General features: G+C 40.4%; 1 protein-coding gene across 8 annotated transcripts in view; it reads right to left on the reverse strand.

Moving 5' to 3' along the window:
- LOC135442650 (ankyrin repeat domain-containing protein 26-like) overlaps positions 1–16,879 on the reverse strand; it is a 47,536-nt gene that overhangs the window by 4,195 nt on the left and 26,462 nt on the right. For all 8 annotated transcript variants that reach the window (XM_064702699.1, XM_064702698.1, XM_064702695.1 and 5 more), the window contains 14 exons: positions 16,571–16,784; positions 16,095–16,278; positions 15,544–15,690; positions 13,436–14,389; positions 11,877–12,029; positions 10,745–10,920; positions 10,455–10,548; positions 9,277–9,351; positions 8,004–8,138; positions 6,979–7,091; positions 5,811–5,952; positions 4,971–5,252; positions 4,018–4,253; positions 3,020–3,266 (listed from right to left, as the gene is read on the reverse strand). In XM_064702699.1, coding sequence (XP_064558769.1) covers positions 3,020–3,266; positions 4,018–4,253; positions 4,971–5,252; positions 5,811–5,952; positions 6,979–7,091; positions 8,004–8,138; positions 9,277–9,351; positions 10,455–10,548; positions 10,745–10,920; positions 11,877–12,029; positions 13,436–14,389; positions 15,544–15,690; positions 16,095–16,278; positions 16,571–16,784 — 3,152 coding nt within the window. The remainder of the gene's footprint in view (positions 1–3,019; positions 3,267–4,017; positions 4,254–4,970; positions 5,253–5,810; positions 5,953–6,978; positions 7,092–8,003; positions 8,139–9,276; positions 9,352–10,454; positions 10,549–10,744; positions 10,921–11,876; positions 12,030–13,435; positions 14,390–15,543; positions 15,691–16,094; positions 16,279–16,570; positions 16,785–16,879) is intronic.

Below are 16,879 nucleotides of genomic sequence, written 5' to 3' on the forward strand. Positions count from 1 at the left end.
TAAATAGACAAAACATTTGCAATAGCACCCAAGGTTAAATAGTACAGGCTACAAACCTTGTCATATATCTGGCTGCAAAGAGAGAAAAGATTTTTGATTAAGGATCTGAAGAAAGAAAAACAGCCTGAAGTTCAAAGGTCTTCAGTGAGACACAAGAACAAGGCCTACATGTACATGAGGCAAGGAAAAAATCTCACAACAGAAAGACCACTAAAAATACAAGGAGGCATTTGGAAAATGAAGCCAGAAAAGGAACAAAAGTTGAGAGAGAGAGTAGGGAGCTGACATTCCCTTTCTCACATCGTGTAGGGAAGCTGGTTTCATAAATCCATCAATTCACACTGGTTGCAGCTAGCAGAGTTCACTATTCTTTTGTACACACCCACATTCATTTGCAGCAGCCTTTGGCACAGCTGTTAGGATGGAAGCTTGACAGTTCGTAAGTATAACAAGTGGCCTCGTGTCCCAAAACCTTCTTGCAATACTTGCAGCAAGTAGTCAGACATTCTCTGCCTTGGGCTATGCACTACATTTCCAAATTCTGGTACACAGACCACTAACAGTACTTCCTATTTATGACTCAGAGAGGGAAGACCAAGTTTTAAGACTTCCCTGAACACACTGAACACTGAGGTACTTGAGGCTACAGGTGGTGCCATGACAGTCTCAGTTGTTCCCTAATTGATGATTTCAGGAAGACTTATCACAATAGAATGTGCAGCTCAATTTAGAATGAAGGCAGATAAATTCACAGCAGGAAATCTGAGTCCCAGACACCACTCTTTTGCTTTCATTGAGAGAAATCTGGCATGCTGAGATTTCCATCTTTCTCTTAAAAGAACCGGTGGAAATGGTAAGAAATAGGTATGTTTTCTATGGGTATAGCAGTTGCTTGTCTCACCTTTATTCAAGGGAGAAAAACTTCAGAATTTGATACAATATTAGAGCTCAAAGGGAATCCTAAGAAGACAAACTGTGTATAGTGAGAGTAAATTATCCTCAGCTCCTCTGGTGACAACAACCATAGGTTGTGATCAAGAGCAGAGAGAACTTCAGGGGACTAAGTCCTATCAACAAAACTGCACTAGGAAGGAAAAATGTTAGTATAAAAGAAAGCCCCCAAATTAAGAAGAAAATACTGGACATCAGTAATTGAAGACTGAGGAAATGTCATATATAATTGTTCAACAACTTCCTTGAGAATATGCTCAAAGCTGTGAGACACATGCTCTGGAAAGAAACTCTATGGGTGCTCTTGAAGTCAGGACACAGAGGGAACCATCTCACCACTCTCAGATCTAATGCAGACTTGTCTTGGAATCAGCTCAAATATTTTTCACAAGTGGATTTGGAAGCATTTTTCAAAAAACATTGAAAAGGCCTGTATAGCAGTTTGAACTATACATCTGTATTTATTAGCAGCTGTATAAAACAATGATCCACGAAATAGCCTGATGAAATGTTTAATTTCTGTAAATAAATTTCCCTACTTAGGGGAAGGCAGAAACCCGTGAAGGTGTCTATCTTGATATTGACAAAGCTTTGAGATTCTCAGAGAGTTCCAATGTGTTCTGGAAAATGAAAATGGAAAGCACTACCTGAACACTTGTTGTAACTGAGTTTTAAGAAGCACTGAGTACTTCCACTTTCTTTCCCTTCACTATCTGTTTTCCTCATTCTTCTCCAAAAAAGCCACAACTGCTAAGCTTTTCCTTGTAACCTAGGGCAGCTTTTTTTTTGCCAACAAGAGGAATGCTTTCCTCTTTTGCCTTTTTTTTAATGCCTTGTTTCCATCTCTCTGTCCTTTCTTTCCCTCTTTTGTTCTGTGCTCCCTACCCTCCTGGTCTCCTCTTTATTTCCCTTTCACAGTGAGTCCCTGTATTTTCCTTCCTTTCTAGTGCTTGTATGCAGAACAGCCCCTGCAGATGATACAGTATGAACGACTTCATGAGTGCTTCCAGTAATGTCTGTCCACCTCTGCCCTCAATAGAATGTTCACAGCTACACAGGCAAGTCCATCTCTGTAACTGCCACAGCTACACATTTCCAATGCTGCTTTGATCCCATCTGTTGTCTTGGCTTGCTTTTGTAGAACAGGTGCTCTGTGTAGACACACGGTTTAAATGGGTTCTTTCCAATGAGGGGGGACCATCAAACTGAGATGGACTTAAAAGTGAAGAAATACTTGTCACATTCCCTTGACAGCAGAATACAATATCTCAACAGAGAAACTTGGCCATGTTAAGTGAGTCTCTCACTGATTACAACTATTGGTGTGGGGTTTCCATGGCATAATCTTCAGCCTTCTGTGAGGGATGTGCTATCACAGGGGCTGCTAATTACACAGCATACTTAGACCAGAGGCATTGCAGAGGTTGCAGCATTGCTGTAAAATAAGAAAGCTGTGAAGACTTGCCAAAGGGCAGGTAATTTTACCATTTCATAAAATAACACATGGCAGAACTACAAGAACAAATGTCTCCTATGCATAGTATGTATTCTGCAATGAAGTGTGAGAGCAAAGTTATGCCATCCCATTCATATCATCCTACTTTTGAAGCATCCTTTTGTTGGTAGTAACATACTAATGCAAGATCTGTGAAGAAACTGCTGGAGTGAAGATCAAGGAAGAAGAAAAAAGTGTCTCAGAGATGTCTGATTGGATTTGTCACTCAACGTGATGTTAGCCACTTTAAACAGGTTGGCCAAACCATACACTGGAATTTCAGGATGAGCTTAGCTGGGAGCTCCCTATGCCACAGTACTCCTTGTCACAGTTTCTCTTGTAAAAGAATGTCATGGCACAGTTCACTGCTTTGACTTAAATATTTTATGGCCTTTACCCTCTTGAAATTTTTTACAACCTTGATGGCCAAAAGTCTTCAGCCTTACAACATACAGCTGTGCACTGTTCTGGAGATTAGCAATTGCTTTGGCCTATTATACAAAACCGCATGGAACAATAAATGGATTCTAACTTCAGGCTAAAAGGGAGAACCTTGCATATGACTACTCTTACCTTGGCCACAAAGGCTGCAACCCTGTTTCTCGAGGATAATGTGTTCTCAGCTGGGGTGAGGATGCTTCCTCCTAGACTGAGACTTCTGCTCAGTCCCAAATTGTTGCCAAGCTGTCCCAGTGCAGTTGAATACAGAACTGGAGTTGCAGCCAGACCTCCGCTGACAATGCTGCTTGTGATTAACGATTTGCTTTTATGGCGCTCCCGGAGGAGCTTCGCGTTGGCTTCCTCAAGTCTCTCATTGGCTCTGAAACATTTGCAAGCACACAAACAGTTACCTTCAGCAGCAACACTGGCCCAAAGTTACTCTCCAGGTCCTCAACTATTATTTGACTTCTGAGATGAAGAGCCTCCAAATTAGTACATCATTTGACCTGAGCTTGTTTGGAGGGCCTGTTTCTAGGACGTCACACTCGGTGCAAGGAGCAGTGTCACCAATGCGTAGGAGTGCTCAGCATGAGGGCTTCAAAGCCTTCCGTGAAAGCCAAGTGTTCACAGAGCTTCTTCTGGAAGGTACATCACCTCTGCAACAACTCTGGGCTGATCCCCTTCCCAAGGAAAGTTCAAAGCTCAGAGCCACTGCTTAAACAGAAGCCAAAAAAGGTAATTCCTATATTTCCTTCACAGAACAGAAGTTCTCTGAGAACTCTCACAGAACTGTTCTCTGAGAGGCCTACTCTTATTCAAACAATAAAGGACATGAAATTAATTTTTTCTGTTGTACAGAGGATGAGATTATAGAAACTGGCAAACAAAGCTGCCAGTTAAAACAACATCAACTTGAAAAGTATCCTATTCATGCTATGATCAGCTGTGTTCCTGTTGAAACACTAGAGAAATTAAGGCCTGCGAAATGGGAAGGGTCTTGAGGTATTTTTCCCACAAACATGTCATCATAGCCTTTCAATGCTGGCCAGGTGCAGAAGAGAAATTAACAAGAAATATGCATGCGGAAAAAGGAGTCTCTTATTACCAGTCCAAAGAAAGCACAGACTTACCTTTCCAGCTTCTTTGCTAAGGATCGTCTAGTTTTCACTTCCTCCAGATACAGCTCCTTGTACTTTTCCACTTCTGCCTGTACACATTCTTTTGGAAAAGTACTCTCTTGTTGAGTATTTTTTATCTTGTCCAATTCACATTCAAGATCTCTAATTCTGTCTTTTAGCTGGTTTCTCAGAGAAGCATGATGACTTGCTCTGATGTGTTCTAGTCTGTCCTGGGAGGCTGCCTGTGCCTGAAAGAGACAGTGCACGTTCAACCACCACAAAGACCAAGAGAACTCTCCCCACCTGTCAGTTGCATGTACCCAAGATCATGGGCCCAGCCTGGCTCACAGAGGCAGCTGTGCCTCTTCATTACCATCAGCAGTCAAGGCAGAACCCTGGAGCTACCACCAGGGTAAAAAATTCTTTTCACTCAGGATGAAGCCCAAATCAGCACCACTGTTCAAAGCTACTAATGAAAGGGCATTATCTCTGTAGGACAGGGCATGGAGAACAGGATTCCTCAAAGACCTCAGCAGGGTGCCTCACCTCCTTCCCCATCTCCACACCTGCAACTTCAGTCACTTGTTTTCTGAGCACTCTCCCTTGTACAAGGAAAAAAACTGGACCTGTAGGTCTGGCTGTGACAGCTGGAAGGTGCAACACCTCTTCAAACATGAACAGTGAGAAGGAGCAGACCAGTGGACAGAGACAGCCCAAGCACTGCAAAAAGGAAACCTACCTTGGGCAAGCTTTTGATTCAGGGACCTGCCTTCAGGGACATTGCTCTTATGGTGATAAGAACACTCCTGCCCAGCCATATCCCCTTCTCCCACTGCCCTTTGGCACAGACACAAGTACAGCACTGACACACAGAATCAGGCACCCAAAGCAAAACACTAAAAGATGGTGACCACAACCAAAGTCTGTACAGAGTGCCTACAGACACATGTCAGAAAGTCACTCACTTGCAAAAACAGATTGACTTCTTGTAGTTTTTGTCTTATTTCTTGGCCTGCTCGTTCATCAACCTCTCTTTTATACTGCTCTATTTGGCTGTGCTCCACCATGTTAGTCTCTAAGTGATGTTGGAGTTTTGCCACTTCTTCTTTCAGCTGGCATTTGCTCTTCTCCAGTTTTTCACAGTTCCCATGCAGGGCAGACAGCTCTTCTCGCAAATCCCGGTTTTGGGCTTCTAGCTGCATGCTTTTTTTAGACTCCATGTCCAGCTGCTGGGAAAGTTCAGCAACCTGTATGTGGGGGAAAAAAAAAAAAAGAAACTCAGAGGCAACTAAAGGCAGTGAATTCTGTTAAAATTGCTAAAGGGGTTGTCCATGGAGACTATTTATCATCTGCACATTCAGCCCTGACCCTCACCCATGGACATGAAATCCTGGTAGGACAGCAGAACTGCCGATCCCTAAGGCCCTCCCTGAGGATCTGCACTCTTGGCTGACCCTGCCCTGTCCTGTTCTTCTTGGTGAGTGCCTGTGGAATGGCTCCTTGGCCCATGAGGTCATGGACCCTGCCAGCCTTGCTGCCACTCTTGGCCTGCCCTTCTGGTGCCAGTGCAGATGCTGCTTTGCACTTTAGGATTGCATCTTTACCCATACTGAACTACATCAGTATTAGTTAATAGTCAGCTGCTTCTCTAACTGTAGAAAAACCATAGAGAGAGACCAATCAAATCAAAAATACAGCCAAGGAAAGCAAATCATCAACATGACAAGAAAAACGGCAAAGCTTCACACAGGGTTGAAAAGTAGTAACACCACAACCAAACAAACGTCAAATTAAGCAGAGCTCACCTTTGTTCTCAATCTATCAACTTCACTGACCATTTCAGAGTATCTACTCTTCATTTCTCCCTTCAACTTAAGCTGTGACTCCATTTCTCTCTCCTCATACACCTTTATTTTCTTCGTAGCTCTACTGAGAAGTCTCTTCAACCTAAATAGCAAATCAGTTCAGGAAACAACAAAACACAGGAATAAGCAACTTGCTTATATGCTCTCCAGTAAGGCATGCAGAAATAGCTTTCTTCATCTATAACATACTTGAAAGTACCAGGAATTGATAAAAACCTGGTCTTCCTGTGCCACAAACCATCTGGCACATCCAAATTTCAGCTGAAAAGATGAATTGAAGACTATGTTCCCCACCCCCAGAGAACTGCAAAGCCACCTGGATTGGCAATTCTTCTTGCAGCTGTAAGTATAGGCTCATGCACAGAGGTACCTTGCAGGAACTAAAACAAGACTTCAGTTTGCTTGCAGAGTACCTATTCTTATGTTGCATTGTGATTTCAGGATATACCTCATAACCTCGGGCTCCTCCCATGACAATTCCCTGCCAGGTGTGTCAGGCACCTCTCCTTCCCCCTCCCTTGCCCCCTGCCAAGTACTGTCTGGAAATCCTGGCATTCCAGATGGGCATGGAGTGATTGGCAGAATTCAAAAGATGCCATCTACCCCTGGGGGCACATTGGGCCATCCAGGTGTCCTTTGTCCCTTGAGACCTCCTGTCATGTACCTGGTTGGTGGGATCCCTACCCCTTCCCTCCCCCTCTGCCCAGGGTTAAAAGAGCCAGCAACCACACGGTTTGGGAGTTCTATTGGAGCTGTTGCTGGATTCAGAGGCCCGTGGGCCAGAACAAAGCTCTGGATTGAAACCCTCCATCAGAACCAACTCCTTTCCTTCACCATTGCCTTAAAGCTTCTCTGTCAGAGGTAAACCTGAGCTCCTGCATGCCTGGACTTGTCTCCAGGTGCCCAGCTGCAGCATCCACCCAGCCAAAGGTGTCTCTGGGGTGAAACCACCACAGCTGCCACTGTTTGGTCAAGCAGCAAGGACCAGACAAGCTCAGGCACGTCCTGTCCGGCTATATTGCTAATTATTCCAATATTCTTACATTACAGTTCACTAAAACTGCACTTCTATTCAGGGATATCTCTCCACCAGATGGAAAAGCCATACCTCTTTAAGTCTTTCTGCAATTCTACATTTCGTCTCATTTCTTGGTCCAGACGGAGTTCAACTGGGCGTTTTAACTCTATCAGTTTCTTCACTTTCTTTCTTTCACTCTCACACTTCCAAAACAGAAAAGACACACAACATACACAAAATGTAAAAACAACAGCTATGTGCAACATGTGTCTCTAGCATTCTCCATGGAGAAGCTGCAGTCCATTCCCATTAGCCCAGTTACATGTTAGGTTTCACAGCAAACCGGGCCAATATCGAAGAACAAAAACAGAAGCCTCCACTGAAACAAAGGTGGAGAAGATGCTGGACTACTTCTAAGAGTTCTCAACTCATAGTGAGGATTATTTAGATATGCTTATCATGGGAGAATACAAACTAATCTAAAGCTTTTACAGAATCTTCATTGATAAGCAGGCAGAGGAATTTGATCTTTGGGAATTTTTTCAATAAACTATTCCCTTCCACCCCTTCTTTGTGGCCACTTATGTGCTAGTTGCTTTTTACTTCCTTTATTCCTCTACAGACAAAGAGGGAAAGACTGCCCTATTGCAACTGTCAGTCACTTCTGATTTCCCAAGCACTAGTTCATTCCCCCAGAATTCCTTCACTATGTTTTTCTGCAAGGATTTTAAACGTCCACTACCCTGAAAACACGCTGTTGCTACTCCCTGCACTGCACTGGAAAAATTAAATACTTCAACCCTGCCCAGAAAACAAGGGGTCAGAAGATAGCCAGAAGGAATCCAAGAAAGACCTGGGGAACTGAAGCCCTGCTTGATGTGTTCAACTGAGGCAAACCATACTGGGAACTCTTTCAAAGAGAATCACTGCAAAACTTACACAAGATACCCAGATAACTTTCATTTGCCTCCTGGATGATCCACAAATCACGACATATCCAGAGCCCGAATGGCAGGGGTAATAAAAAAATGTTCTTTACCTAAGAACTTGACCAAAAGGTTAATGTGGTACTCTCAGGTACTGGCTTAGGTCTCTAGAGAATTTTCTGGATTTACCTGTTCAAAGAGGTCTGCCTTTTCCCTGTCAAGTTGAGCAACACGCTCTTCAAGGTTAGATCTTGACTTAAACTGCTCTTCCCACATGTTCTGCAAGTCCTTTGATGTCAGAGCCAGCAGATTCTGCTTCTGCACCTGTAAAAACAACAATAGCAGAAGAAGAAACTAAGGTGACCGTAAAGAATACACTGGAACAGAAAGCTGTAACTTAAATGGAAACTCTCTCCTTCCCATCGTTTATGTTAATGTGGGATGTAGAACACAGCTTGGGAAACATAACCAAGAAGAGAAACTGAAGATGGTAAAAAGAATGAATGCTGTAGGGGTGGTTAGATGAGGTGAACTTTGAGGAATAACAAACACACACACAAAATCACCCTGTAGCTTTCTTCCAAAGGTTCTCCAGAGTTCATTACATATTTTCTAATGCAGTCTTTTCTAGTGCCCACCACAGAGTATACCCTACCCTCATGGCTTCTGTGACAGCTGTATATCTCCTCACAGCAAGAAAACGTTTTGAAATTGACAATGGCATTGATAGTTCTATCTAAAGGCACAAAGATTTGCCTAACAGATGCATTTGAGTTGAACACAACTTGCTCATTCAGTTCAAGTATAAAGACTGGAAGTTGACTAGAGGCTTTTTTCTTTTTTTAAGTAAAAAAAAAGAAAATTACAAAAGCATAAAAGGAAAAAACAAGAGATGCTTACTACAGAAAGTGACAAAACACTTAACACAAAGTCTCAGGTAAAAAAGAAATCCTTAGGGTGCATGACTTTCACAAGTCCTCACAGAGGAGGTAAAACACTGGGGTCTCACGACAAAAACTAACATGGCCTCAAGACAAGCTCTGACAAACTTACAAAGAAAATATGGATCTGTAAAGTCTGCTCTCCTCTCTCAGGTTTCAACCACAGATCCCCATGCTGTCCACAACACCCACTCTATCAGTCATCTGCTATGGCTTAACCCTGGTAGGCAGCTAAGCACTTCACAGCCACTGGCTCACTCCCCGCAGGTGGCACGGGGAAGGGAATTCATCACATAAATCACACTGATGAACACAACTATCTTGCACACCACAACACATATAAAACACAGCAGTAGGAAAATCAGGAAATTTACAGTCTTTTCCCTTGAGGGTGCCTTGCCCTAAAACCAGGACATTTAACAGCTGTGTGCTTACACAACCCACATGATCTTTTCATCAATTACCTATACACAAAAAAATTCAAAGACTGAAACAGTCGTTCACAGAAGCCCATCATGTACCTGCTTGTGGTGGTCCTCTGCAGCTGCCTGTGCTGTCTGTAAGCTCATTATCAAGTCTTCCAGGCGGTTATGAACCTACAGAAGCATTACAAGAAGCAAGAAGGCACACTATCACTTTCTAGATTGAAGTTACACCTCACTGACAAAAGTATTACACAAAACCTCTTAACCTCTTTATTCCTACACTATTTGCACCCAGCAACAATGATCAGAATGGCCTTAGTTTGATGCCACTGTAAAATTGTTAGCAATCATCACCTCTGGCATTTGATGTAGAGAGTGAGAGAGAAAAGACCATGTGGGGTATAAAGAATATTCAGTGAAAACTGGCAGGAGTAGCTTTTCTCATCCCCAATACACTTCAAAATCATGCCCTATTAATCAAAGTGGAAGGATTTGTTACTGCTTTCCCACTGGTAGTCACAGTATCAGTACATCACAAAGTTTGACTACCACATGTAAAGATTTTCAAAATACCTTCAGCTGTAATTGATAACTACAGTCGTAACAAGAACCCTAGTTCAGTGGCTACAATACAAAAAAACAACAATAACAATAAAAAAAAATCTCTTAATTCAGGCCACAGATGTTAGCGCCTTATCAAAGCTAAAATTAAACACTCTGTAGAAGCTGTGGTAAAGTCCAAGGCTCGAACTAAGTTTTGCAGATACCACAAGCAGTCCACTGTTTCATGAGAACAGACACACAGCAAGTAGCCAAAGAAAAAGCAATTCTGCACAGCAAAAGCTCTGGGACATGTAATTTTTGTTTCAGTCTGATGATGTCAGCCAGATCTCTGGCATAAAGGGCTTAGCATCAATATACCCTGTGGAATTTCTACCAGTAAACTTGAAGAATACCTTAAATGGAACACATTGCAGTCCCCAAAGCAGCATCTGATGTTACAAAGGGCCTAAAGCAGACAATAGTTACACCAGATATTGCTGTCAAATCCTTATCTTTTTGAGTCTTATGTTTGACTTGCTATAGCATGGAAAAATTTTCAAAGCTGGATGGCTGGAAAGTAGAACAGGCTGCTTTCTGAGCAGCCTCTATTCAGAAAAAGCAGGCACTGAGCTCCCCTTGGCACTCCAGGAAAACCTCACCATAAAATTTCCCCACAGAAATAGGTAACTAGGCTCAGGAGACACCAAAAGAGAAATTTATAATCAGCTTACTGAGGCAGAAGCTTGCAGGTCTCTCTGCAGGGCTTCAATCCTATTGCTTTGTTGCTGGACAGTGGCTTCCAATTTGGTGTTTTCAATTTCAAGGCTTAAAAAAAAATACAGGTCTTATTATAAAAATCTGCCAGAGCACCAATTCCCAAAGAACAGTGCAAAATAAAAAAAAAGAACATTCTTCATAATCTTCATAAATTGCTGTGACACAACAAGGCTACCTATCTATGCTGTGGTTTCCAGCCAATCTCTGCAAGTGACAGATACCTCGCCCCACTGTGTTCTCTTACTGTTGCACGTGTTCTTCCAGTTGTTTTATAGTAGTGTTAGTCTCAGAAGATGCCAACAGCTGGTCCTGCAGTTTCTGGGCAGAGGCTGTTGCTTCTCTTTCCTTACCATCCAAGGCAGCCTTCAAGTCACGAACACAATGCTCAGACTGAAGATACTTTTCTTCCATCTCCCGCAGCTGTAAAATGACAGAAAGAGTCCACAGTCATGAGGTGAGCTTTTATACAGGGCAGTCAGCTGCTGCCCAAGGACTCACATGCTGCAGATATCTGCCCATGCCCACTGCTCAAAGAACTGTAATTATCTCAACTATAAAAGCTTCTACTAGCAAATGAACACAAGCTGTGTTACTTCCTAATCTTCTACAGTGGCCTCTCCCATCCCTCCACAGATTTCCCAGAGCACAGCTCTAAGCACTGACACTGCTGCCCTAACCCTTTTGGGGACTAAGGATGCTCTCTGTAGTCACTCATTTGCTTCTCTGTGAAAGCATGAATCAAAAAGTTTATCTGTCTGTAGTGACTTCACAAGTCCCTCATAAGGATCAGATTTTAAATTATTTTCCTTTCAGAACTCCAAGGCCTCTCTACGTCCACACCTTGGAAAAACACTGTGAAAGGTAGTCCCTAACTCAGAAAGCGCTTACACTTCCCTTGCAGGAAAACCACTTAAGGATGGCAAATTATAGCAGGGCCAAAGGGGAAAAATGTAGAATAAGTACAAAAGCATTCAAAATTTGACATGTTACCTAGGGGCAGGGCAGGGTGAGGGAGTGGGGGCAAGGGGAAAGCAAGAGCATAAAAATGTCCAAATACAGCAGTCCAATATTTCTACTGAATATTGTCGGAATTCAGAAATCAGACAATCTGCTTGGCTAAACCAAAGGTAACAAGGCATAAATACAGACACAAATTTATTGTGAAAAGCACCTTTGCAAAAAAAAAATTTGTCCAAGTTAGGGCATAATGTCCGCATGTCAAAGAAGTGGACACCAAGTTTATAAAACAACGCAATTGATTCCCACATCATTAAATCTATCCTCTTTAATTTTTTCCTGGGGTTTTAGGATGACATCCAATCCTACTTTTAACAGCCACCATTAGATTTATTCATATAATTACAGACATTATGTACCTTGCTTTTAGCCTTTTCCAATTCCTTTTGCAGGCGCAGCTTGTCTTCCTCCAGGTCACTGCGGTAGCGCGCAGTAACTTCGAGTGAAGCTTCTGACATCGACTGCTTTTTAAGAGCATCAGCAAGCTCCTGCTGCAGCTGTCTGACCATGCCCTAATGAAACAATTAAATGAGCATCAATAAAGTTGTAAGAACATGAAAAATGCCTTTACTTTGACTTATTTCACTATAGAGTTAGACTTGTCTTTGGACTGAACACAAGTGAAATTGTCACCAGCAGGCATGTGCACAGACAATCATCTCTCCATCATCTCAGCTGAGCACCCCCAAACTGTCAGCAGCTGTTCATGAGGATTTTTGTTTCCTAATACATAAAAGATCCAGATATTGTTCTTCTTTAAACCACGCATAAGCACACACTGCAATCATGGGAATTTTACTAATGTAATCCAAACAAATCTGTTGTGATGCAAGAGCCATAATCTGACTGCAGATACTATATTGTTGACCAAAGCCAGGACTTGATATCACATCATTCTTTGTTCTATTCCTACATTTTACAAATATAATTAAATTAATACCTATATCTAAAAGTTCTTTAGATAGATCTAGTAGACAGATTTTCAGAGGGAACTCGTTTTGGTATGAAGAATACACAGCAATTCACAGATTAAAATGACTGATAGTATTGCTGGAGTTCTCTCCCCACACACACCTTACAGTAACTGATAAATGAAGAGTAAAGCAGTTATCTCACACACGCCTGTATTTTTCTCACTCAAAGATTCTGGACTTGTTAGGAAGAAGGAAGTGTAATTTTAAACCACTGTTCAAATAATTAAAGGCAACAAACCATACACCAATGTGTCTAAATACTGACTTTTATTAGTTCCTATTTTCTAGAAAGTAAAGGAGATAAAACGGGTAAGGCACTTTTTAAGTCATTGCTCTACCCGAAATTGGCCAGAACAGTCTATCACAGAGTACCCTACCTACTCCTGGGAACATAGATATTGATGCAGTCTCTAGGCAGACCCCTTAGAGCCCCCAGAATATTCATAAATACCTGGACACTAAAATACTCCTCAATTTCAATAGCAACTTAGGGAGAAGCAATGTTTTTCCTCTGTAAGAACTCAATATAAGTCCATCTCACACAATTCCCTCATCTGCATTTTCATTTCTCAACTGTCATATATTAGATCATTCTTCCTTTTACATCACTTACATGTGTCACCAGTGCAATACTGAAAAAAAAATTCATCAAATACCTAAACCAATTTTACAGGGCAAAAAATGGACTATAGAAAAGAGAAGAAGTTCTAGAGAAAAATCACCTTTCTTGATCAAAGCAGACTTGGATACCTTTTTTCTGCTCTCTGCTCAGATCTGAGCAGCAACACCCCATTTACCAAACCCTTCCAGTTTCAAGACAAACAAACCAGAACAAATCATCATTATTTGGTCCAATGCATATGGCTTATATCTGATACACTTTAGAAACACAAAATAATTTCAAGAACTGGAAAACTTTAAATTGCTTTAAGTCTATATTTTACCTCTCTCTCTATTTTGTCAGTCTCATATTTGAAGACTTGTTCTCTTAAATCAATACATTTGGCATTTAATTCCTTGTTTCTCTCTTCCACTAGGTAAACTTGCTTTTCAGTATCAGCTCTGAGTTTGTTGAAAATATCATTAAACCGATCTTGCACATCAGTAACTACTTTTTCTTTGATGATCCCCTTGTTCTGCAGATCTTCCAGTTGCTGACGGAGCAAAAGGTTTTCACTCTGGAGCTGGGCCAATCGCTCCTGCATGGATTCCTGCTTTATTGTAAGTTTGTTTACTTGGTCTTTTTCAAGCTGTCGAGCATGATCATATTCCTTTGCCTGACACTGGCTTTGACTTAATTCTTTTTGTGTCATTTCTAAAAGCAATGTTTTCTCTCTGAGCGTCTGTCTTAACTGGTGAAGCTCATTTTCTAGACTATTAGCTTTGCTTTCAGCTTTACTCAGCTGCTGGGACAAGCTCTTGTTGGCTTCTCGCACATCTGCGAGGTCGTGATGGAGCTTGTCTTGCAGGCGAAGCCATTCATCGCGGTCTCGCTGAAACGCCCGCTCAACGTCGCCTCTCGATGCCTGCTGACGTTCAAGCTCCTGAACAGTCGTGTTCAAGCGGGAACGAAAGGATTCAATTTCTGTCTCTAGCCTGTCTTTGCTTTCTTTTGTCTGCTCAAGTTTGGAAGTTAGCATTGCAGACTCTGTCTTTAGTAAGTTCAGCTGTCCGTTGTACTGAAAAACCGTCTGCGTTAAGGCTTCCTCATTCAGCTTAAGTTCTTTTTTGAGATCTTCATTTTTTTCTTTCAAGGTCTCATTTTCCTCTAAATATTTTCCTTCTTCCTCCTGGTGCCTAAGTCTTATTTGATCAAGTTCTAGTCTTAGCATGGCAATCTCATCTTGCAGTAACTGATTTTTGTACAACAGATCCTTTTCTCTCTCAGTGTCGGATTCCTGAAAGACAGAGAACATGAAAAAATATCCAGGAGGGAAATAAATGTAAAAAACCACTTCAGCATTAAACTGCATTTTAATGTTTCTAACACTGCAACATGACTGCAAAGATGAGAATGAAATTTCAGATAAGACAAGCTACTCTATGAACCAGTGCATGTGTCCAAAGCAGGCATAGAATGAAGGTGTAACACATCCATAAATATACAAGCCAAATACACAATGCCTTTTTTTCTGTAAACCAGCAACTAAATAATAAAATTATTTCAAATATTTCAGGTATAAACGTTATAAAATAACATTGCTTTCTTATGTGTGCATGCCTTTAAAATATTCCCTTTTAGATTAATTTAGCTGTGTTACTGATCTGATAAAATCTCTGCTTACCAGGCTAAAACGGGTATTTTCCTTTTTAAATGTCTTCTTGACACTTTTTTTGGCATTACTGAAAGTTTGCTATACAGCTGAACCATCTCTGGAATGCAAGAGTCTTGTACAGTGCCTGTTTATTATACAAATTATTTTCCATGTAAACACATTCACCCTATATTTATTGGGCAGTACAGCCAAGAACAAATAATTCTTCCAAGAATTTCACATTCTTAGTAAATTCATTAAACTTTTCAAGATTTCTTTTTTTTTTTTTTTTTTGTCCATGATTGCTTATTCTCCTTAAATTATTTTAACTGGTATTAAGAGTTTTATTGCTGATCTTCCTTCATAAAACTTTAATATGTGGAGGTGGAACAGAACTTCATACTTCAAGCTTGATAAGGGAATAAATAATTTAAAAAACCCCAAGTAATGGGAACAGAGAGTGTCAACTTCCTTCCTGGCCAGTCTGGATGTAGGTAGCTAAGTGCTTCACTGCTAGAAACCTTAAAAAGTGGTAATAACATGTCAAGGAAATAAAAACAAGACAGTTTAAAAAATAGTGAAAATAATGTTTTCTTTTAGCTTCCTACTTGCACATACAGCACTGATACTGCTTCCCAAAACTTTTAAAGACATAAGGGAAAACAGAAGACGTGTTTGCACAATAAAATCACACTGTAAATAATCCATCAAGAACCAGAAAAGAGTTATAAACTTTATTATAACTTTAGAACAAACATGGTGAAATTGAATTAATTAGAAAAAAAAAATCTCCTTACATCTGAACTTTTTCCTATAGTTCTTCTTGTCTCTTCTTCTAGTTCCTTTTGTCTCCAAAGGTGGTTGTTCAAAATGCCTTCTTGCAGGGCTCTGGCACTCTTCTCCTGAGAGAGCTGCCTCTGTGCTTCATCACGCTCGTCTTCAACCTACAATAATACAATTAAATAACCTGCACCTTCAGAAAAATCAAAGCTAGCAATATTGTTCCACTCTCCCTTTTATTCTTTTAAATATTTTTACTTTCCAGAGTTACAATAATCCATTAATAAATTTTAATTTTATTCTGAAAATTAAGAAGAAATACAGAATAATTTAGTTATTTTAATTATTATTTTGTAATAATTTTGAAAAGTAACTCAAAGTTAGACTTTGAAATACAAACAAAAAAAAGGGAACACACTACTTGGAAACCAGCTGTTGGCAAAATCTGGCAATAGTTACCCAATGCCTCTTCCATGAGCAAAGTACCTCTAGGTATAGTGGAATACAACACCAATTAAAAAGAAGCAGAAAATAAGAAGACAAGTGTTTAAGTCATTATCTAACATACCTGTTTGAAGAGCTTTCTCAGTGTTACTAACTCCATTTCTAAATTCCTTGACTGTAACTCAAGTTGCTGTTTCTCCTCCATCTCTTTACAATATTGCTCTTCTTTCCTTCTGAGTTTTTCTTTTGTTTTCTCATAGAGTGTTTCTAGTCTGAGTCTCTTTTCTTCTTCTTGTTTCAAAGTAAACCTGGGAATTAACAGTATAGTTGAGAAACTAAAGCACTAATATAAAAATTAGATATTCTACACTATGAACCTGCAGAAACAACTCAAACCATAAAAAATGGTAAACATTTTCAGATTTTATATTTTGACTCTAATTTTTAACTTTTTAAAGAATTCTATCATCATTCCATTATCTACAGTATCACATTTACAGTATATGGAAATAAACTATTGACTGTTTTATCACTTGTAAGTTTATCTAGGTAAATATACTGTTACAAGACAACACATTATCAGAACACAAGATTACATACTTAAGGCTTTGGATATCACTTTTCCATTCCACTTCTTGATGAGCCAATATGGATTTCAAATCTTGAGTCTCTTCTACTATTAATTTTGATTCTTCCTTTTCACTTTTCAGTTTTTTTACTTCTCTCCAGACTGCTGCATACCGATTTTTTTCATGCTCTATTATTTGTTCATATTTAAGAAGTATGTTTTGAATTTTCAGTAAAATAGCAGAACCTATTTTGAGATAGAGAAGACAAAGTTGCACATATGCATAAATACTTTCTAATGTGTAAATTATTTGATTTGGTGCAGGTGATAAAAGTTTTGGT

Source organism: Zonotrichia leucophrys, chromosome 1A, assembly GCF_028769735.1.
Source record: "Zonotrichia leucophrys gambelii isolate GWCS_2022_RI chromosome 1A, RI_Zleu_2.0, whole genome shotgun sequence".
In the NCBI taxonomy this organism is placed as follows: domain Eukaryota; kingdom Metazoa; phylum Chordata; class Aves; order Passeriformes; family Passerellidae; genus Zonotrichia; species Zonotrichia leucophrys.